Source organism: Natrix helvetica (assembly GCF_964273705.1).
Source record: "Natrix helvetica genome assembly, chromosome: 1".
Lineage (NCBI taxonomy): Eukaryota > Metazoa > Chordata > Lepidosauria > Squamata > Natricidae > Natrix > Natrix helvetica.
Window position 1 is genome coordinate 281,741,539 of NC_138548.1, and position 22,790 is coordinate 281,764,328.

Genomic DNA, 22,790 nt, shown 5'->3' on the forward strand with positions numbered 1-22,790 from the left:
TATTCAAAGTTACAACAGAAAAAAGTGACTTATGATCATTCTGCACACGACTGTTACAGCATCTCCATGGTCCAGTGGTGGGCTCCTACTGATTCGGACCGGCTCAGCCGAACCAGTAGTGGTTTGGCAATCTAGGTCATTGGAACCAGCAGCGACCCAGGCCTGCCACGCCCCCGAACCGGTTCTCCTACTATGGCGCCTTGTTGATTTTCGGTTCTGTGCATGAGTAGAACAATTTTCGTTGCACAAATTTATTTATTTTTTCATTTTTAAAACATTTTGCGCATGGGCAGACCTATTTATGTGCAAATGCACACGCATGTGGAGCAAAACTGCCCATGCACCAAACCAGCAGTAATGCTGGCAGCAACCCATCCTTGCCATGGTCGTGTGATCAGAATTCAGACACTTGACAACTAACTCATATTTATGATGGTTGCAGTGATCATCTTTTGTGATCTTCTGGGGAGCCTGATTTGCTTAACAACCATGTTACTAATTTAACGAATGCAATAATTCATGTAACAGTGGCAAGAAATATCATGAACCGGGGCAAAATTCACTTAGCAACTGCCTCACTTAGCAATGGAGATGTTGGGCTCAATTGCCATAAGCTGTAAGCTGTATGGTGCCACTTTTTACCTTAATATTTCCACATTAAAACGTACTGTATATTGAAACATTGTAGATAAGGGTGGTGCTTTATTCACATGGAATGCACTGTCTCTCTTACAGAAATAGCTAATTTCTGCCCATTTCTTCATCATCTTTCTTCTTATCCCACATTGTAATAAGGAAATCCCTTCCCTTTCAGTCCCATGATAGCAATCACAGCTGTTCTTATTCGTTTTAAAGGCAACTGCCCACTTCAACATAAAGGAGGCATAAATAGTACAGGTTTTTTTTAATGGTTTTATTTATTTATTTTATTTATTTTATTTTATTTCTTAGATTTTTAGACCGCCCCTCTCCCAAAAAGGGTTTGATTTGCTGATACATATTCCAATGGATTAGACCAGTCAGCCAAAATTCTAGGAATTCTAGGAATCCACACATCTTAAAGTTGCTGAAGGTAATTGGATTAGCCTATAAAATTGGCTTTGGCTGCATTTAAGAGATGTAGTTATGTCTTATCGTCACTCAATTTTCCTAGAATTCTGACTTCTCTCATAGCCTAGCCAAACCATGCAACTATTATATTAAATCTCTAGAATACTAGAAAAACAATAAACTGTGTACAGAATTGAAAATTGTTTTTATAGTAGCTATCGGTTTTATTATCAAATAAACCAGCTGATTAATTTAATAGCAATTACAGAGATTTTATTAGTGAATTAATCCTCTTAGTGTGTATTTATGGGAAGAAATGAGCAGGAAATGGAAATGACATCACTTTGTACATTGTGTAATTTTTATAGATAGAGAGATGGAAGATTAATATTGGACCTGGAATATGTAATAACCTTGTTTTTAATATGCAAAATGTCTCCTTTGGCAGAGAAGGCTAGAGAGAGGACATGTGAACACATTCATTTTAGATAAATTAAAAACATAAATTAACAGAGTATTATTATTATTATTGAAGTTTAAAATGTTGGTTATAGAAATTAGTTTGCACATTTTGGACCATTTCGTTTTAGATTACTTGAAATTATGCCCATTTAGAAATACCATGTTCCAGCTGACATCAGTTCTACAGACAAGTTCTAGGATAATTCTATAATATGCAGAGAGAGAGAGAGGGGGGTGGAGGTGAAGATGCTTACCGCTCACTCGGAAGGTTGAGAATTCAATCCTAGATGTTTCTCTATCAGGATTCAAAGAGAAAATATCTGTTGCGAACTCCATGTAGGCATTAGGAAAGCATCCGGCCAGTCCATGATGATCAGCTCCATTCAGTTGCCCCAACTCCACCCCGAATCAAAGGGATTAAAGGGTCATAAAAAGAAAAGAAAAAATGAAACCATATAAGCCTCTTTATTGAAATAAAATGCTCTTATGAGATCATCATAAGAAAGGACTGTTAGATCAGGGCAATGAGAGGACAGACTCAGGATCAAGATAACAACAGCTCTTTATTCACAGACAAGTATGTACAATCCAGCAACTGTGAGGTCAGACAGCTGTCCTTTTATAGGGAGCTGTCAGACCTCTCAACCAATCAGGTTAAACCTAGGCTTCCGCCTAAATGGAGGACTGGAGTGGAAACCACAGCAGCTTGTGTGGATATCTAACAAGGACTTTTCTGGTTTATGGAATAAATCGTATTAATAAATAATGATTGACCCATGCCCGTGGGCATCTTTGGGAAGAGCGAAAAGGAACAAACGGCATCTAGACTGTGATCATCACATAAATGAAATAAATTATATAGTGTGCATCATACATATGAAGTTACATTGATGCATAAAACATCATCACAGGCTGAACCAAGTTGTAAATGATTCCTTTCAGAATAAGCACAACAAAACTCTGTTGGAGTCACCCAAAAAACTAGCCAGCTCAGCATCCTTTTCCCCACCATTTCTGCTGCTTGTATTCCATGATATTATAAAGCATATTTATCAATAAAAAATAGAATGTTGTATATATTTAACAGAGAACAGTCTAAAATTAATAAATAAGTTTATAAACAACTTCTTGACTCACTTATACCTGATTCAAGAAATGTTCGCTGTTCAATAGTGAGTCAGACCTTTTTTTTCCTTGAAAGTTACTGAAGTTCATTTAGCTAACTGTGAACAAGAATTTGCACTATTTGATATATTTTTACTCAACCACATCACATGCTGCCAAAAAAAGGAGGATCATGGAACTGTTGCTCAGACCTCATCCGTCACATCTCTAGCTTATCTGTTAAATGCAGCCTGTTATAAAATAACATTAGTGTCTGCCAAAGTATCTTACCAAAGCCCCTTTTGATGATTCTTCTTCAATGTCAGTGATGAACCTCATCTGGGTTTGCCACTAATTCTTTTTGCAAGATGCCTTTTTGTTTCTAAAAATTAACATCTAGAATGGTAAGTACATTTTATAATGCCTTTCTAGTTTTCAGGTTACTTCAGCCCATGTGATAAGAATGGCCTTTACAACTGAAACATCGTATGGAAAATTCTGATACTGTGCATAATATTTACAAATGAGAATGCAATTCTTTCTTTTCTTTATCACTAGTGCTGATAATCCGGTGTTGCCCAGGTATTTTTTTATAGGGGAAAATATCTGGACCAAACATAATTTCTAACGTTGGATTTTCCCCCTTACCAGAGGGAGCCCCCTTGTGGAGTACTGTGAAGCTGTTACCATGGCAACTCTACTGCGCTGTAAAGTAGAAGCCACTTTGCGGCAGTACAGTGGAAGCCATTTTAAGGCACAACAAGCTGCATCATAAGAGAACACCCCCCCCCCAGGGGGTGTTAGGGTGTCTTACCCTGAGAGTATTTGTTTCCAGAGAGTAAGTCATCTGTATACCAAGTTTGGTTGAAATTGCTCAAGGTGTTCCAGTGTTCTACTATATATGATGATGATGATAAATTAACAGCTTGGATCTGGTGATGGGACTTTCTGAGAAGTGACCTACTACCTGGGTACCATGAGTTCAAAAGTCCTACCCACCTGAGATGACTTCCGGTTCCTGAAGGCGATGGATGTGTTGTCCGCCGCTCGTCTCCCCAGCTGTCTCCGTACGGAGCACAGGGGGCCCTGGAGGGGTTCTCTGCCGAAGGGTGGCTTGCTGAAGCCCCCCCCCGGAATTGGCGGCAGCCAGCGGGGGTGCTTTTCAGCTTCGCCTAGGAGCCGGGGAGCGGAGGGGGGGCAAGGGACAGCGTTGTGCTGTCCGCCCTTTTGCCGAATGGATCTGGAGGAGAGAGCGTACCTGGAGAAGTGCGGCTGGATCCTGGTGGTAGGGGACCCATCCTGAACTCTCTGATCATTTAAAAGAAAAGCAGCAGACTTTTGTAAGTTCTGTGTTCAACCTATTTGAATGAAGACTAGAGGGGGGTGTTTCTTCTACCCCCTCCTCAGATTAAGCGGCGTTTGAACGATCTCTCTTAGAAGAGAGAGAACAAAGGCTGACCTATGACTTCAGCTAGCCAATGGAGAAAGATCTTTATCACAACTGCTAGTAATAACTGTGGAGCTCTTTTTCCTTTAAAAGCTTTGATAAGAGATATCCGTTTTCTTTCTCCCTGTGGAAAGAGGAGTCAAGATGGCGCCCGCCCTTCTCTGTTTGTTTACTTATAAATGAAGTCTGCCCTTTGAAACTACCTTCAGCCTTATTACTCTCTCTGAGGGAAACTGAGACCCCTCCCTGAATGTGGCTCTTCTGAACTTTGACTATTTGATACCCTTCATTTGGTTTGCCTCGGTGCCTTGGAACTGTGAACTGTTGCTTTCGGCTTTGTTTTGCATTTTGGGATCAGCACAGCTGTGCAATCCTCAGACGCCATCTTCCTGGGGCCCAAGAAGCCATTGATGGGCAAGTCACACTTGACCCCCTCATCTGTCTCCTCCAGTCCTAGTATGCAACAAACAAAAATCACCTCACTGTTACAGCAAGAGGGGGCTGGAGAGGGACCAAAAGAATGATCTGTCTCTCAAATGTTTCAAGAACTTATGAGGGGTCAAAATGATTTGAAAAAAGAAATGACAGGTCTTAAAGAAGAATTCAGAGATGTTAAACATCATATTGCAGAAAATAAACAAAGGATTGTGGTGTTGGAGGAGGGAGCAGCTGGGTTGGGGGAAGAAATTAAAACAATCCGGAAGGGAAATGTAGACTTGGAAAACTTTTTGACAAAAATAGAATTTGAAAGAATGTCCTTTTTTCTTAGATTCCAGAACCTACCAGAGACAGAAAATGAGCAGATTATATTAAGAGAGATAAAAATCAGCTGTGGTGGGATATGGACTTAGTTTATAGGATAAATTCAGCATATGCTAGAAGTCATAATGTTCCAAGGGAGGTACATGTTAAATTTCTCAGGAGGACCACAAGGGACGAGGTGTTTGGGACCCAAAGGGAGAGACCATTGAAATATAAAGATGAAGAAATCACCATTCTTAAGCAGATTCCAAAAAAGATAAGAGAGAGAAGGAGGAAGTATTCCTCCTTATCAAAGAAATTATACAAGAAAGGGATTTGGTTTAGATGGTTATTGCCAGAAGGAATGTTGATCTTTTGGGAGGGAAACAGGATTAGAATTAATACAGTGCAGGAGGCAGAAGCCTTCATTAAAAAGAATTATCTCCTCCTAGAGGACGAACATAGCGAAGGTAGTGGAAGGGACAGTATGGTGCAAGATAAGAAGGAGGGGAGCTGAGGTCTCCTCTGGGACAGGGAGGAAAGAGCAATATTGAAAAGGCTCAGATCACAAAAATAAAAGCATTTGAAATAAATAGCAATTGGTGATATTCTAGAAAGTGACAAAGGAAAATGAATCAACACATGGTTGACAATATAGAATAACACCTTGTTTTCTGCTTATCTTTTATATTTTGTTTTTAAGATTGTAAAAATTGTGAGTGTTGGATGGGCTTCTATCACTAGTGTGGGAGCTGTCAAAATTTTTTGTATATCCCTATACCTTTCCCCATATATGTGTAAAAACCAATAAAAAATTTTGGAAAAAAAATCCTACCCACCTAGATACGTAACTATCGCAGAAAATAGTTTGATAAATTGTGTGCTATTCTTCTCAAAGAAGAACAAGCAAAGAGGTGCAAAAGAAAGTGAAATTTTAGTCCACTATGTCTTGAAATGAAGATGGGGAACTTGTCATATTTGGAGGTTATAGCCTGAGATCTTAAGAAGTTTGAAAGAGAAAAAGTGTAATTGCCTACTTTTCCTAGAAATGAAGGCTCATTTTATCACAGTTAATTCTCATCCATGTACACCTGAGGTTTTAAAACGATTCTGCCTCAAAATATATGCACGCCACTTATCTTTTCTTTTTAAAAAGAGAGAAGTGTTCACTAGCAGGTAGAATGCTGCTTTTTTGCTTCTAAAGCAAATGTTTTCAGAGATCAAATGTTTTTAAGGAAAGTGAAATTAATGGATATTAATGAATGTAATGCAGAAAACTAAGGTATCCTTAATGCTAGCTTTTGGTGTCAACGTTTAGATAATTTGAAGGTATTAGTGCTACTTCTGTTAAAATTGTGAGGGAGGAGAATGTGTATGACTCCTGTTTCAATTATAAATGCATTCTGCACTGTAATTTAATGATTTCTTTGAATCACTGAGGAAATATATGGTTCTTTGAAAACCAACATTCCTTAAGTATAATAAAATCACTTTATTTATTGAAGAGTGTTTCATTTATAGATGAACAATTAAACTAAAGGCTGATTGAAAAAGTATTTAACTGTGAGCTACATGCATCTTTATAAAACAATCATAATGCCATGATGCCAATTCTGTATCTACCATAGCTTCAACCCATGCATTTGATTTTCATTTAGTTCTGAACTAAGATCATGTTCCATTTTCTAGCAACTCAGGAAGGAAAAGACAATGTGAAATCCAATTTTACAACCATTATTTGTAAAATATGAGAATACAATGAATTAGAGTGAGATTTTTAAATATTTCTTTAGATATCTGTGTTTTCTTCTCAGCTAGAATTGTTTGTTCCTTCCTCCACAGGATTCGATACTAGCATATTACCTATCTGTAAGGATTCATTGGGCTGGATGTTCAACAAACTGGATATGAACTATGACCTTCTCCTTGATCACTCTGAGATCAATGCTATTTACCTGGATAAGTATGAACCATGCATTAAGCCTCTCTTCAACTCCTGTGACTCCTTCAAAGATGGAAAGCTTTCCAACAATGAGTGGTGTTACTGCTTTCAGAAGCCTGGAGGTAATTGACCAAATTCAACCTCAGAGAAAATGGATTACAAATCAGTATGCTATACTTTACTTCTAAATAAAATTAAGAGGAAAAGAAGTTGTGATGCTTTCTTTGGTATTTAGAACCATATTTCCACAATTACAACTGCTGTGGTATTTAATGGGAGGAACAAGCAAATTCTGGAATTAATTCTTTAAGAATTCATGCACAAACGGTTTGATGCCTCATCTATCTATTCATCTAGAGAGAAGTGTTCACATGTTAAGTGTCTAAGGATGCCAAAATCCAAATATCTAATACTTAAGTCTAGTGAATAGGAGTTGAGTTGCTGAAGGGTTTCAGGAGCAATGTTATAGCCTTCCAATGTGTACTACTATGTACAGAGCTGTCTCATTTCTTTAATTTTGTTTTTATTTATTTTTATAATATTTATTGTTACATCTTAATAAACTCAAACCAACTCTGGATGACTTTATGGGTTAAAACTCTTCAAGCTGTTCTGTCTCTCACCACATTAGACAATCCTAGTAAATACTTTTCTGCTTTCTATCTCATGTTTGTCAGCCTTTTCTTGATCTTCCATTCTCTTGTTGAATATTATCTTCTTTTCCATAGATGTATCTTCCCTCATGATGTCCCCAAAGTTTTATCTTGTCTTTTGATTTTGATTATCTTTTGTCTTGTGATTTGACTTCCAGTGAAGCACTCAGGCTTGATTTACTCAAGTATTAAGACATTGGTTCTCTTGACTTTCAAAGGAACGCAAAGCAGTTTTTCTGCCGCCGTAGGTCAGAGGAATTAATCTTTTTCCTCTCACATGATAAGCCATCCCTCACATCTGTACTTCATACAGGAGAAGACCAGCGAGTGGACCATTCTAGCTTTTGATTTAATTGAAATGTCCTGATTTTTCCTGCGAGTTATAATCCAAACCTTTTTGCTCATCATTGGTATTCTCTTTTGCACACTCCTCATTTTATCTGGCGCCTCAAACTTCTATCATCTAACTGTTAATCTTACATTCTTCTAACTTTCCAGTAGACATGATCTTTATTTTCTTGATATTCAAAGAAAGCCCTGCATTCTCACTCCCTTGCTTTAGCAATAGCAACAGCATTTGGACTTATATGCTGCTACATAGTGCTTTACAGTACTCTCTGAGCGGTTCACGATGTCAGCATATTGCCCCCAACAATCTGGGTTTTCATTTTACCAATTTTGGAAGAATGTATAGCTGTGTTAACTTTGAGACGGTCAGGCTCAAGCTCCTGGCAATGGGCAGAATTAGCCTGCAATACTGCATTCTAACCACAGTGCTACCAAGGCTTTACTTTTAGAATGATCAGTCTTAGTTCTTCTTCAGTTTCTGCCTCAGAATTATCTCAGCTCATTTATTTTCTCCTATTGATTTTGATACAATTTGTTGAAATTAAATTCTATTCTCATTGTGGTATCCTGATTATTATAGAGACTTGTTATCAGAAGAATCAGATCGTTGATTCTGAAGTCTGCTTATTCAATTGCCACTAATCTCTATATAAAGTGCTAATCTTTTCAGAAGGATTTTCAGCTATATCTTGCTGGCATGTGGTATTAAAGTTATTCTGTAATTCTTTTAAACCTCCTGTTTTATGGATTGGGATTTCCTCTTTTGACCATGTTTTTAATATATTAGCCAGCAGAGAGCTATCGTAATCTTTACTGTTTTCATACCAGTTTCATTTAAACACGCTATGGCAATTTTATACACAACTGGGGGCTTTCTAATTGATCGTTATTTTATAATAATCTGACTTTCTCCTCAAGCACGACCAATTTATCATAAACTTATTTTGTCTTGAATACAATTTTATCTAAGTTGGTTCTCTTGTACAATTTGTTCATTTATTCCTTCCACCTTTTTAAACAGTACTAGACAACCCATGATTCTTTGGGTCATTGTTTCAGATATATTTCCTTACCTAAATAGAAACAGGATGACTAAAGGTGGGCAAAATTGCAGTGGAAACAGGAGCAACTTCCAACTTCTTGCTGGCTTCCCCATTGACTTTTCCTGTGAGAAAGTGACAGAGAGCATTGGAAATGGCAATCATGCGACCGCAGTTGACACAGCAGCATGGAGGCATGGCAGCACTGAAGTAACCACAACTTTGCCAAATATCAATGCTGTGGGAGTAATGGGTCCCAGATTTGAGATATACTCCTTTAGTTAGCCCATTTGAGGTACATTGATTTAGAAAAAAGAAAATCCTGCATGATACATCATTTCACCCAATTAAAAGTTACAAAAACAGGAGAAATTTAGTGGTATATCAATTTTCCATCATTAAATCCTTTTCATGCGTGTTCCTTATGACATTAATATGAATTGAATTATTTCTGTGATTTCTTTAATTTTCCTAAACAAATCCCTTGTTCTTCCAGGTTATTTTCTTCTGTTTGTACTTCACATTTTTATATGCTTTCCAGCTTTATCTTTTGATTTCTTCCCTCAAAGGTCCAGGGTATTTGCCCCTGACCTCAAACTTATATTCCTCAGGAATATGGTACATCTCATTGAGATTTAATTCTTTGTAGTCTTGTTCAGTTTAAAGCATATTTCATTGATTAGCAGCTGACAGTCTGATCCACATTCAGCACCTTACAGTGTTTTACAAGTCAGCAGAGAATTTTCCCTTTTTCTGCTACATAAAATGTAATCTATTCCATTATTGTGTTGTTCATTTGGATATATTCAGTTACATAACTGTCATTTGGGTTTCTGAAAGAATGTGTTAGCCACAAAACCAACCATTTTCTGCACAGAAGCACCATCCGTTGCCTGTAGGTTCCCAATTCATGTTTTCAAATAGTTTTCAATGGAGATTTATTTTGGACTTTTGCATCAAGTTAATATTTATAGCTTTGCCCAATTCAAAGAAACCTTAAGTGGAATGCAGCATAAATATTCCTTTAGTCCTTTCCCCCACCTTTTGGCATAGCAATTAGTCCCATAACCAGTATACTTTCATTAACTTGACTTATAACTTTGTCTGCTCCCCCAAAGTAAAATGGATTAATAGAAGACCCCTGACTTTTCCCATACCCATATCTGCTTATTGCCACCTGTATCCCTTTGAGAAGGAGAACAAAAACATTTATTGATATGTAAAACCTATTTGAGATCAAGGAACAGCTTTTTTCCCAGATGAAAGGAAGCTTTTATGTAATACAGTAATTTAAGATCATTTTCCAGTGAGTGTCATGATGTCTGTTTTGGAGCTGGTTTTTCCTATCCAAAAACATAATTTCTGATATGGGAGTGTTTTTCTCTTTTCCTTTGATTGTTTCATTTACATTCTTCATTTAAAGACAACAAAGGAAGACTGAATGGGCAGCATCATAAAGACACCAGCCAGACAGTCTCTAATACATTCAAGGATAAATTTATCAAATTTAATATATTCTTTTGTATCTTTCTTTTTTTCCCATTTCATGATGTATTACTCTTTTTCATGCCATTCTGCTCTCTGTTAATATGTTTTATATGTTTTGAATCCTAATATTTCATTTTGAACAAAATGTTCCATTTTCATCCACATTTTTCCAATTTACTATTCTTTACTTTCTCCATATTTTTCTTGCTAGGATGCATTTTTGTATAAGCATAAACAAAGCTATTATTATATAAGCCCAAGACATTCACTCAGAATATTACATGGAATTAGAAATGTTTAGAGTATTCTGCAAAGGCTGGGAATCTGTTTCCACGTCCTCAGAAGCAGCTCTATATCAACATGACACCTTCTCCATCCCATCTGTTTTAGTAATAGTCTAAGCAGGAATAGCAGATGCTTTGGGGCTGCTTCTGAGAGAAATGGAGAACTATTCCCATCTGCAACAGATTTTTGCAAACTATCTAACAAAATTTCAGTCTTTGTAGACATTCAGCTTACAGGTAGGGAAGGAAGGCTCAGGAACAATGTATCTGAACATACCCACACCAAAAAGGACAGCCCTTCTCCATTGTAGGACCAAATGTGTAAATCATGCATGGTCTGCTACTCAACTACTACAAAACACACCATGTTCTATCACATGAGGATTTTGTTCCATTGATTAAGCAGCAGGACGCTCTGTAAATACCCTGAGAAATATAGATCCTTGGTCATCAGTTGCAATTAAATCTTCAGAAATGTTTCAGCTGCTATTAGTTTATAGCTTAGGCAATTACTTAAAATGTGGAAATTAATTGACAAGCCAGTGGTAAATTAACATCCTGTTTATATCAGGCTGATGAAGAGAAAGGTGGGGGGGAGTATTTAACAATAAAATGGCTCCCAAACACTATTTTTAAGCATAGCAGGTTGTGTCTTTTTTAATTAGTAAAGCTAATGTCGTGCATTTGTTCTGCTGTACTGTACAAGCATATGTAGTTCATTCATTCCCAGGTGAGCAATAGACTACACTGCCTGTCAATTGTGAAGCTAATCATTAGAGGGTCTATTCCTCACCATCTGGAAACTCATTCTCATGAATTATGTTTTAGGCCTCCCGTGCCAGAATGAGATGAACAGAATTCAAAAGATGGGCAAAGGGAAGAACTTGATGGGTAAGTTTAGCGATTTGCCTCTCACTCACTCAATTCATTTATTATTTAATAAATAATTATGATTAGAGCACCAGAAATGTATTTATTTGTTTTTATATGATCAGCTTTCTCATCCGAGCAGCAAACAAGTTAAAATAGAACAATATAAAACATAAAATGTACAAATGCTACACATTTAATTCAAAAGAAAAACATCAGACAGAATAAAAAATGTAACATACAATATAATATCAACCCACTTGGGCTTAACTAACTAATTCAAACGCCTGGGCAACAAACCAGATTTTCCAAGCTTTTCAGAAGGCAAGGAGCTTTGGAGCCAATCTGATCTCAACATCAGATATAGCCCAAGAACATTAGCCCCAAAGTAATCTAGACAAAGTTCAGTTCTTTATTTCCTGACACCATATATAGACAGGATCTTGCCAGACTAAACCTATGGTGCTAACCCAACTGATATATCCTGAAGATTCTTCAGGGCAGCTATCCTAAATCTCTTTCTCTTCCCACAATCCAACTCTGTAATGTGCCTCTCTTTTGTCTCACCCCATCCTTGGAATGTGCTTCCTCCTTCCTGGGAAACTGCTGCATTACTGTCCGTCGGCAAGGTGTTCTAAAAGACACAGTTCCTAGATTCCACAGGATGGCATTCTTTAATTGATGGAACCCAGATCTAATATAGCATATGATGTAATCAGTTCCTACTGAAATAGCAGTGGTCCTTGTTTTTTTCCACTTTATAAAATCACAAACAGAACTGAAGAGTAATATATGTAATTCCTGACTTCACATCTTTTTTTATAGCAAAAGGACATTGCTTTCTTGCCAAAATCTCAAATCTGGTCCACTACATTAAATTTACATTGGATATAATTAGATATACTTTCTTCTTATTGTTTTAGAAATCTAAAGCAAAAAAAAAAATCTAAAGCTACATTCACAATCACACTAACCTTAAAATAAGGCCTACTAAATTCAGTTGACCTTTCTGAATCAACATGCATAAATGGTACTTATTCATTTTTTTCTTCCTTAAAGTCTAAATTGTACTTTATAACAATATTATAATGATAGAAATATCAAGACATTAATAGATGGAACATCTTTGGAAGCTGAAGAATCCATCTGTTAAATTGCAGGATACTAATACTAATAATGAAGATTTAAAATCTGTAATTGCATTATCTTCTGTATTTAATCATCCATGATTAAAATAAAGTAAATTAGTAAAATCATTTGAAACTAATTGATTCAAATGAAAGCGGTATGAAATCCTTCCTTCCTTTGTTGCATTGTTTCAGCTTATTGATTAATCTCACTGATTATTTTGCATGCTATCTTGGTACCAAGCCCTATTTAAACCAATGGAATTATGTTTAAAAAGGATTGCATGGTTAATAGGACTGTGGCCACTTTGTAAATAATTGAGAAGACATTATTTGGATCTTGCACAACCATATTATCTCTCTGGTATATATCTTTAAAGCTACCTAGTTTATTTTTTAAAAAAAACAGCTGCCTTAACAATTTAAGAAAAAAGGACTTCTTTAGTGAATAGAAGAGAGATGCTGTGTTTATGTGTGATCGAAATAATTTCTTAATCATTTTGGAACCAAACACAGCCCCTTTAGTTAATTTCTGGTTAACTCACTCTCTATAACTGAAACGTTGAAGCAGAATAACAGAGTTGGACGTGTTCTAGTCCAACCTTTTAAAGCGATGGTCTTGCTTATTTATTTAATTTGATTTTGCCATCATCCAACTCCAAATTGATTTTGTTCAACTCACAATATGACAAAATAATATTTTTTTAGAGGCAATAATCAGTAAATGATGAACAACCAAATAACTTAGATAAATACATACAAAGTGCAGCCACCTAGTGCAAGGCCTGATAGAACGGTCAGCTCTTGGAGATCTTCCAGAGTATCATCACAGTGAAAATCATCTGATTATGAGCCACGGTGGTGCAGTGGTTAGAGTGCAGGCTACTTCTGCTGATTGCCATCTGCCTGCAATTTGGCAGTTCAAATCTTAACAGGCTCAAGTTGACTCATCCATCCTTCCGAAGTGGCTAAAATGAGGACCCTAATTGTTGGGGGCAATATGCTCTGACTGTTAAACTGCTTAAAGAGGGCTGTAAAGTGGTATATAAGTCTAAGTGCTATTGCTAACTCAGGGAGACCTCATTCCAAAAGGGAGGCAGCACTATAGAGTCATCCCAACAGGTGACAATGTTTAATTGGAGGGACTTGGTTGGCTCACTAGGATGGCTAGGCAGAAACCCCTGAGATAGGTGGTCCTTCAATAAAACTCTGTTAAAATCATTGGAGATTGGATAAACAATGAATCATTGAGATGAGTGAAAATGCTTTAAAATATCATTTCCAGGCAGCTTTAAATTAGCAATAGCACTCTTACACTTATATACTGCTCCATTGTGCTTTACAGCAATCTCTGAGAAGTTTATAAATGTCAGAATATTGTCCTCAAAAATCTGGATCGGCATTTTACTGACCTCAGAAGGATGAAAAGGTTGAGTCAACTTTGAGTCCTGTCAGGATTGAACCCCAGGCTGTGGGCAGAGTTTGCCTGCAATACTACACTTAATCACTGCACCACCAGGCTGCAATTCCCTTTTGTACACTTTTCTTTCTCTATCTTCCTACAACTGCCCTTCCCCATTTGTATCTGTAAAGCACACTTATTGATGTCTGTTGGCTAAATGGAATCCAATACATTCTTTAGGATTCAAAGGCAATACACTGGAACCAGGGGGAAATGCCAAAGAGGATATTTATGGAATGAATATTAAAAAAACAGAGAAATTTCAATCTATATTCCTTTAGCAGGATCCAAATCCCAAGAATGGTGACAGATGGATTCCCCCGGAACTGGGAATTCCATAACGGCCTTCAGGACTTTGGGGCTACACTGAGTTTTAAATTGTGTGGGATCTTTTGGCATCTACTCAGTCAGGCCATATAACCGAAAGCATCTGATAGCACACCTTAGTAGAATCCTTGCCACAAATATTTTTTTATTGAAGACAAGGTCTCTAGCAGATAGTACCTGGGGATGGTCTAATGGCATGCCTTATCAGGACCTTGGAAAGCCAGATATGTGACCCTTTGTTAATGAGAACATTGCTCTTAGGCAGCTATTGTTTCTCTTCCCTTGGCAGCTATTAGATTAAAGAGCTGGCGTTGTCCTCTTTATCTAAATGGTTACAAACAAGAATACAGATAAGGAGCAGACGAGAATGATTAACAACATGCAATCCACCCGACCTAAACTCATTTGTGGAGGAATTTGCAATGCAAAGCATGCCAAGTTACATGCAACGTGTCTAAATAATCCTTTCTGCACAAGTACTTCTGGTATATGTAAAGAACCAAGGGGGATCCATGCCACTAGTCCTCACAGTTTTCTGTGAGAACCAAAGCAGGACCATGAAAAAAAAAATCCACTCCATCCATTCTAAAAACTGCAATTTTGCAAAGTGAGATTACCTAGCAATAACATTTGTCATGAAAAGCAGTTGAACCCATTGAGGCAGAATTAGTGGCCAGAATAACTTTCCATGCATTTGGAAGCAAAATATAATTCAATTAGAATCGTGTATTCTGAATAAACTAATAACCCAAACTCTACTCCTATGGACATTGCCACAAACAATGGGATTTTTTTTCCCTTTTCTTTTATGCGTGTGAAGCCACGAGATGACTCTTAAATGTAATTTCCCCCTACTTACTAAAAGAAATGAATTGTGTCCTGCTCCCCCACCCTCCCAATAAAAATGCAACATCTATTATCTTGGTTTTGAGCACAAAGGAGTTAAATATTCGTGTCTATTGGGTCCTCGACTTTAATTTCATAATCTCATCTACTGAGCTTCCACTAATGCTAGTAGTTTGCTTCATGAAATTAAGATCTCTTTAATGTGTTTGGAAAAGAAAAAAGATATATTATTTTCACCACAACTGATTAAAATTACGCAAGAGAAAAAGGTAAAGACTCTTTAAGTTAATTGTGACTCCTCGTGACTAATTTGAGACATCTGTGTTATTTTCATGGCAGAGATGGTTTTTTCATTGGCTACTTCTAGGGTGATTTTTCAATTTGACATTGTAGCCTACAAAACTTTGGCTTTTCCTGGTGATCATCCCTCCATAAACTAGTTACTTCCAACCCTGCTTAGCATTTTTTTTAAAAAGAGCCTCCAAAAGTTGGCTTGGTACTATTATCAAAGCTGAACTCAGAACAGATATAGGAAGATTAATATACAGCTATTTATAAACTATGTTTGTAACTTTAAAAAAATTGGACAGTGACTGTAATATCTGCAATAGCTGAGAAAAAAATGCATTTATTTATAATGTATGAAATATTAGAGCGATTTCTCATTTCTCTGTCTCTTAGGCAAGTAATGGCATGGCATTTCAAATAATGCATTTTCTTCATTTTTTTCCTTCCATGGGAAATGGAGTGAAAATAGCCCTTTTGACATATACTCACACTTTGCAGACACGCTTCATGTATAGAATTGGTAAAAGAAGCTCATTTTTCATTATTGCTACCAGTAAATCAAGGAGCATCTATCTGACAAAAGAGTGAGGATTCCTCTACTGCCATCACCAAGTATCATTGGACATAATAAAAGCTGCTTCCCTGTGCTTGAAAGTGAAGCTAAGAATGGACATTACTACAGAGGCACCCATGAGGAATGAATCTAACTGATCTCCAGGGATAAGTAACTGGGGTTGTAGGAATGCCTTGAAGTCCATTATTGCTGTATCTGTTAAAGCTGACAACAGAAATAAGCCAATTTTCTTGGCAGGACCAATTAATTGAGTTGTTTATTATTGATTGATTGGTTGGATTTATTTAGATTCTTCTACCCTGCCACTACAGTAGGTTAAAGAAAGGACATTAAGAACTAACCTCAGGCTTCAAATAATTCTTTCCTCTCCTTATGTTTTTCAAGATTTTGGGTGGGGCAGGGGTGGGATTCAGCTGGTTCAGACCGGTTCGTGGGAACTGGTAGCTCCGATGATTAGCTGGGGAGCAAACTGGTTTGCTCCAACGATCACGTGGGCCCACCCGCCCGCCCCTGTGCTTTACTTACCTATATCCTCTCAGCTGATTCACGCGGCAGAGTGGATTGCCGCGCCTCAGTTGTTTTCCTCTCCAGAAGTAACGTGGAAGGTAGGTTTTGTTAAAACTGTGCATGCGTGCGAAGCGCATTTCAGGCGTGGACATGTGTGGAGTGCATGTGCGCGATGCACGCAATGACCAAATGGTTGTTAAACCATCAGGGTCCCATCCCTGGGGTGGAGGCCTGATTGTTTTCTGCCTGATACACAGGAAGGAGTCTAACTGGGCCAGATAGATTGAGCAAAAATATTTTCTTCTTTTTCACAGTTTTCTTCAGCAGAGATATAAAGTGACAAAAAAAATAACACAAACGTTATTTTTATGTTGAGTTTTCCGGTTTTGGCAGGTTAGCTAGATTAGTGTTAAGGAACAAAAGTATCTTATATCCTATGGAAAAGTGAGGTGGCATATTTGCCCAGCTAGTCAAAGACATCATGACGTTCCAGATTCCAAGAATCTCATGCCTGAAGAAAGAGCAGATGACTCAATTGCACAACTGGACACAATGAACTAAGCACTGTGATGGGACCTATTGACCCACTTGAGTTAAATTAAGAAAGTGTAATTAAGAAAAATGGCATTCTAGAGGGAGGAGAAACATTAAACATTGGAAATGGAGCAAGTGGAAAGATTAAAAACAGAAGTGTTGGAATAAGAGGTTTCTCAACTAAAAATGAACGGCTAAAGAATGGATTATTACTACTGCAACCAATCCACACTTCTAGAGACTCCTGTGGAAAATCCAGAATACAGGAAAAGAGAGGATTCTATCCTCTAAACTGGATGTTTGACTGGCCAGTATGGGGGGAAATCAGTTTATTTATATGTTAAGTTAATTGAACCCTTTGTTAAGGCCTATGAAATGGACAACTATGCACTATTTTTAAAAATGATGAAATCCCTGCAAGAATTGATGCCTGAAAGTCCTAGAAGAAATTTCAAGGCTCTATGGTGAAAGATGTCTGATTCCTTTAAAGCCTTCATTCATGGAATGGATATGACATATATCTGATGTAAACAGATAGAGCCGATACAATTAGGGAAATCAAAACACTGATGAAACTGAAACAGTTCATGGCTAACTACTCAACCATATTTAAGATCAAGCGTTTCTAATGATACTAAGAAACTTGAAAGACACTAATATATTGCTTCAAGACCACCAGGGGAAATGGTAATGTATCAAAGCAACCATCCCACGATATTCACAAGACTTAAGAGGAATTCTGGTTAAAGTCAGTCTAGGTCTTATACTATGTCAAGCACTAAAAATATTATATTATGCTACATTTTTCATCATACAACATTGCCCTTAGGGGTGGGGGCAGTCCTCAGCCATGGGTTACCTGATGGCTGGGAAGCTCCTATAACGTTCTTCTCTCGGACCCTATCCCCAGCTGAGAGAAAATATAGTCAATTAGACAAGGAGGCTTTGGCTCTGGTGGCTGGAATTTGACGATTCCACTAATATTTGTATGGTCACCATTTTGAATTAATCACTAACCATAAGCCCCTCCTAGGGTTGCTAGCCAGTGACCGAAAAACTTCCCAGATTCTCTCTCCCCAAATGACACAGTGGACTGTTTTTATTGCCGCCTATAGCTACTCTTTAATTTACTGACCAGGGAAACACATGCCCATGCTGATGCCCTTAGCTGATGCCCATTGCCAGCTACTGTCACTGATCCAGCACCAGCTAGCTCAGTCCTGCTCATACACGAACTCTTGGTGCCAGTGACTGCCAGGGATATTGCTAGGCATAGCTCAAGCAACCGGCTTCTCATGCAAGTCCTTGACTGGGTGAACAGGGGATGGCCACAAGGATCAGTGGACCCAGAATTCTGACCCTACAAACTTAGGCAGCATGAGCTATCAATGCAACAGGGATGCCTGTTGTGGGGTAATCAGGTCATCATCCCTGAACTATTGCAAACCACAATATTGACAACTTTGCACGAGGGTCACCCCCGGCACCATATGCATGAAAGCAATGGGCCACAGTTACGTGTAGTAGCCCAAATTGGATTGGGACATTACAAGATGGGTTGAGGGATGCCAGCATTGCCAGGAATCATGCCCATTGCCTCCCAAGGTCCCATTCAGGGAATGGGAAACATCCCGGGAGCCATGGTCAAGACTGCATATGGACTTGGCAAGCCCGTTCAAGGAACAAAACTTGTTAATACTGGTAGACGCATACACCAGGTGGTTAGAAGTCATTTTACTGCAGTCAACAACATCTGAGGTGATAAAAAGGGCGCTACAGAGGATATTCCCACCCATGGCCTCCCCAATGTGGTTGTATCAGATAATGAGCCCCATTCATCTCCGGCCACTTAGAATCGTTCTTGGCTAGTTTGGGAATTCAACACACCTTTACAGCCCCTTTCCACCCAGCCAGTAATGCCCTAGCAGAGCTCATGGTGCACATGGCTAAGGAAGCCCTGGGCCGAATGGAAGGGGAAGACTGGCAAGCCAAAATTGCACAATATTTATTAATACAACACGTGATACCTTGTTTTGACAACAACCAAAGCTCAGCTGAAGTTCTGATGGGTCAATGACTATGAACCACCCTTGATAGGTTACATCTGGGCTATGCCCCGAGAAAGGCACCAAATGACACACAGAAAATAAGAGCATTTGACATAGGGACCCTGGTATATGCCTGGAACTATGCAGGCCTCCCTTTGTGGCTACACAGGCAGATCGTAGATATTGCAGGCCCCTATTCCTATAAGGTTGTGCTAGAGGATGGAAGGTCTTGGAGACACCACATCTATCACCTATGGGGCTGGGAGATCACCACATGGAGCCAGGGCCTAGCAACACCACCACAGGAGGATGCAGCCTAGGAGACACCAAGACACATGATTACACTGGATGTCGAGGAAGGCGCAGGCTTACCAGGGGACATCTTGCCATTCCCGTGCAGTACGATGCCAGCCGACGATGTCTAGGAACCAGCCGAGACCCCAAAAGAAGAGCAGGAGCAGCCTCCGGCCTTGACCGCCGGAAGCACACTAAGACAATCCCGACAAATTAGGCAGCGGCCGCTTTACCTCGAGGACTGCGCATGCGCCTCACTGAGTGGGAAGGAGTGCTGGGTCGCTAAGTCTCCACTCCCGTCCACCAGCTAGAGGGTGCCACCCCCTGTTCTGATTGGTTGAGCTGTTTGACAGCCTGGTATAAAAAGTGTGGGCTTGCTTGAACTCAGCTGTTGTCGACAGCTGAGAGGGCACTCTTAGCTGCTTTGACGGTAACCATTTGTTAGCAAATAAACGTGTTAGCCTTTTTTGCCTTGCCTCCATTCTGTAACCCCTCGTTCTCAGAACAGAACAATACCACTGTGAGCAAAGTTCCTGACAGACCCAGCATCCACATGTTTCAGACGTAGAGAAGTGACACTTGTCAAGAAACTCAAGTTTAAACCAGATTGAGTAAAAAAGTCTAAGGCAAGAATAATCGTCCAGTAAATTGTTTTCTAAAATCAATATGAATATAATCCATCCCTTCGGTGAGTCAATTTAGTACTATATGGAGGTCCAGTAGTCATCTGGAAAGATACTAGAGCCAGGATTTTCACAGGCACCACAAATGCAAATAAACTATTCTTGGAAAGCCAACCTTTGGTGGAAAGGCTGGAGAATGAAGTGGGACTTTGTATGGATGAAGGATCATCCCTGTGTTGTACCATTCTGGGATGATTTACTGTGATGGGTCTAATATGGTAGACCCTTCCACTAAGACAAAACTTGTACATCCTAAACATTCTTGTGAATAATTCCAGCAGTAGTTCTAAGGACTTAATAATTTTCTGATTCTTTCCAAGGTAGCATGCACTGCATACATCTATTGTTGAAAAAGACTGCATTGATTTGTGCTGTGTTTAATAATGAAATGGAAGACATGGCATTTGCGTGTGTGGGTGTGAGCGCGCGTGTGTGTGCGTTCATGTCTGAGCACACGCACGTGTGTAAGTTCATTTTAGTGATTCGTTTGGAGTAACAACAACTTGCTTCCAGAGTTTGTAAATGCTCCAACACTGGAGGTTTTTAAGAAGATGTTGGATAACCATTTGTCTGAAGTGGTGTAGGGTTTCCTGCCTAAGCAGGGGGTTGGAAGAAGACCTCCAAGGTCCCTTCCAATTCTGTTATTCTATATTCTAACCAGCTAGCACTACATGGCAGAATATTTGCTTAAGTATATCCAGCAAAATGAATGAAAAATGCACATCTGCAATATCCAATGCACTGTTCTTAAACAGATCTTGGGAGTTGCCAATAGTTGGGCTGAGTACTTAAGATGGCAAACTTTATTCCTTCATAAAATAAAATAATCCAGGTAAGCTTTGGCCTCCATTCAGACTGAATATGTGCCTTAGAAAAAAATATCTAATTTACCTAACAGGTATTGATTTGGGAATAAATAGGAGGCATGATAATTTTGATCTAGCTATGTAGAATCCAAAAGGAAAATTTAGAAAATCAATGCCAGGCTCAGGCTTATGACTTGACCTGGTCTTCATTTTGCTTGCTTCCAGGTGCCTTCATCCCCCGCTGCAATGAAGAAGGCTATTACAAAGCAACTCAGTGTCATGGAAGTACTGGCCAGTGCTGGTGTGTGGATAAGTATGGAAATGAGATTGCCGGCTCTAGGAAGCAAGGGACAGTAAGCTGTGGTGAGTAACATCAAACTTTCTGCAATAAAATAGGAATTAACTCTGTAATGCTTGCTAAGAAAGTACAACATAACAAAGATGAAATATACTGTATTAGGACAACCATTTTCACATTTTGTATTTATTAAACAGATGTGCTCATACAAAAAACATTTCTTTCTAAGCATGAAAGACAATATAAGATTGGTAAAAGTATCCAGTCTGCTTTTCCTGTGCGCTTAAAAGACAAGAGTTTATACTTACATAAAATATTTTGAAGGAGAGATTATTGGGGGTAGGATGTTTTGTATGAGGTTTAAAATAATATGATGCATTCTGTACCTGGGGGAGGGGGAGGAACCCACCTACAAATAAGGAATTTATCAGAGTTGCTTTAGGATTAGGCAATGCTTCAGAAATCATTCAGAAAAGATGCTTTGAAGGAACCACATATTTTTCTGGGCTACAGAAAAGCACATTTTTAGAATTGTAACTGAAGCATTGCACAAGCATCGTTGTCACTGAAATTTAATAAAAACGATTGCTGCTAACACTGCAACTTCACATATCCTTAGCTGCATATTGCAAATGTGACATCTCAAACCAGCAAATCCCACTAAGGGCTCACTCGACCTTGAGCGAAACCCAGAATCCACTGCCCACCATTGCTGGCCATGTCCTCTTCACTCTTCTGCCTCAATTGTTCTTTGTCAAATGAGATGCAAACAACACTAAAAAGAAATTCTGTTTGCCAAGTGCCAAGACAGTGATCAGGTGCCCAGGCAATTGGTTCTTTTCGATACAAAGGCAATAAGCACACCAGGGAATAAAAGGATTTCAAACCATGTTATTAAACTCAAGCAGACAGAGTTAAGAGCATAATATAAAAAGTATACCCATCAAGCAACATAATACCCAAATCTCTCATAAACTGCTAGAGCTCCTTAATAAGTATAGCAGAGATATCCCAAGGGCAACCAGATTCCACGTTACCCAGTGTTAGCTTCTGTGTAGAAACAAGCAACAATAGCAATAGACTTATATACCACTTCACAGTACTTTTACAGCCCTCCCTAAGCAGTTTACAGAGTCAGCATAGTGTCCCCAACAATCTGGGTCCTCATTTTAGCCACCTTGGAAGGCTGGAAGGCTGAGAGTCAACCTTGAGCCTGGTGAGATTCGATCTGCCAAAACTGCTGGCAACCGACAGTCAGCAGACGTTGCCTGCAGTACTGTATTCCAACCACTGTGCCACCGTGGCTCAATAAGCAAATGTTTTTTATCAAAACCTGGCATCATGTCTTCATAGCTCTGCTATGGTTATGAGACTGCAGGATCTGACCTTGGCTGGCTGACACATGACTCTCAAATGCAAACTGAGAGTCAGCAAGCAAGATTTAGTGCACAATGAGCTCTAAACTTCTAGACTTTTCTTGAGATGGAAGAAAAATCACAATATGTTACTAAACTCTCAAAATAACAATACAATACAATACAATACAATACAATACAATACAATGCAA

At 38.7% G+C, this 22,790-nt stretch overlaps 1 protein-coding gene across 2 annotated transcripts in view; it reads left to right on the forward strand.

Annotated features, from left to right (window-relative positions):
* SPOCK1 (SPARC (osteonectin), cwcv and kazal like domains proteoglycan 1) overlaps nt 1-22,790 on the forward strand; it is a 499,041-nt gene that overhangs the window by 470,820 nt on the left and 5,431 nt on the right. For both annotated transcript variants that reach the window (XM_081937166.1, XM_081937167.1), the window contains exons 8-10: nt 6,647-6,868; nt 11,388-11,450; nt 21,151-21,288. In XM_081937166.1, the coding sequence (XP_081793292.1) occupies nt 6,647-6,868; nt 11,388-11,450; nt 21,151-21,288 (423 nt within the window). The remainder of the gene's footprint in view (nt 1-6,646; nt 6,869-11,387; nt 11,451-21,150; nt 21,289-22,790) is intronic.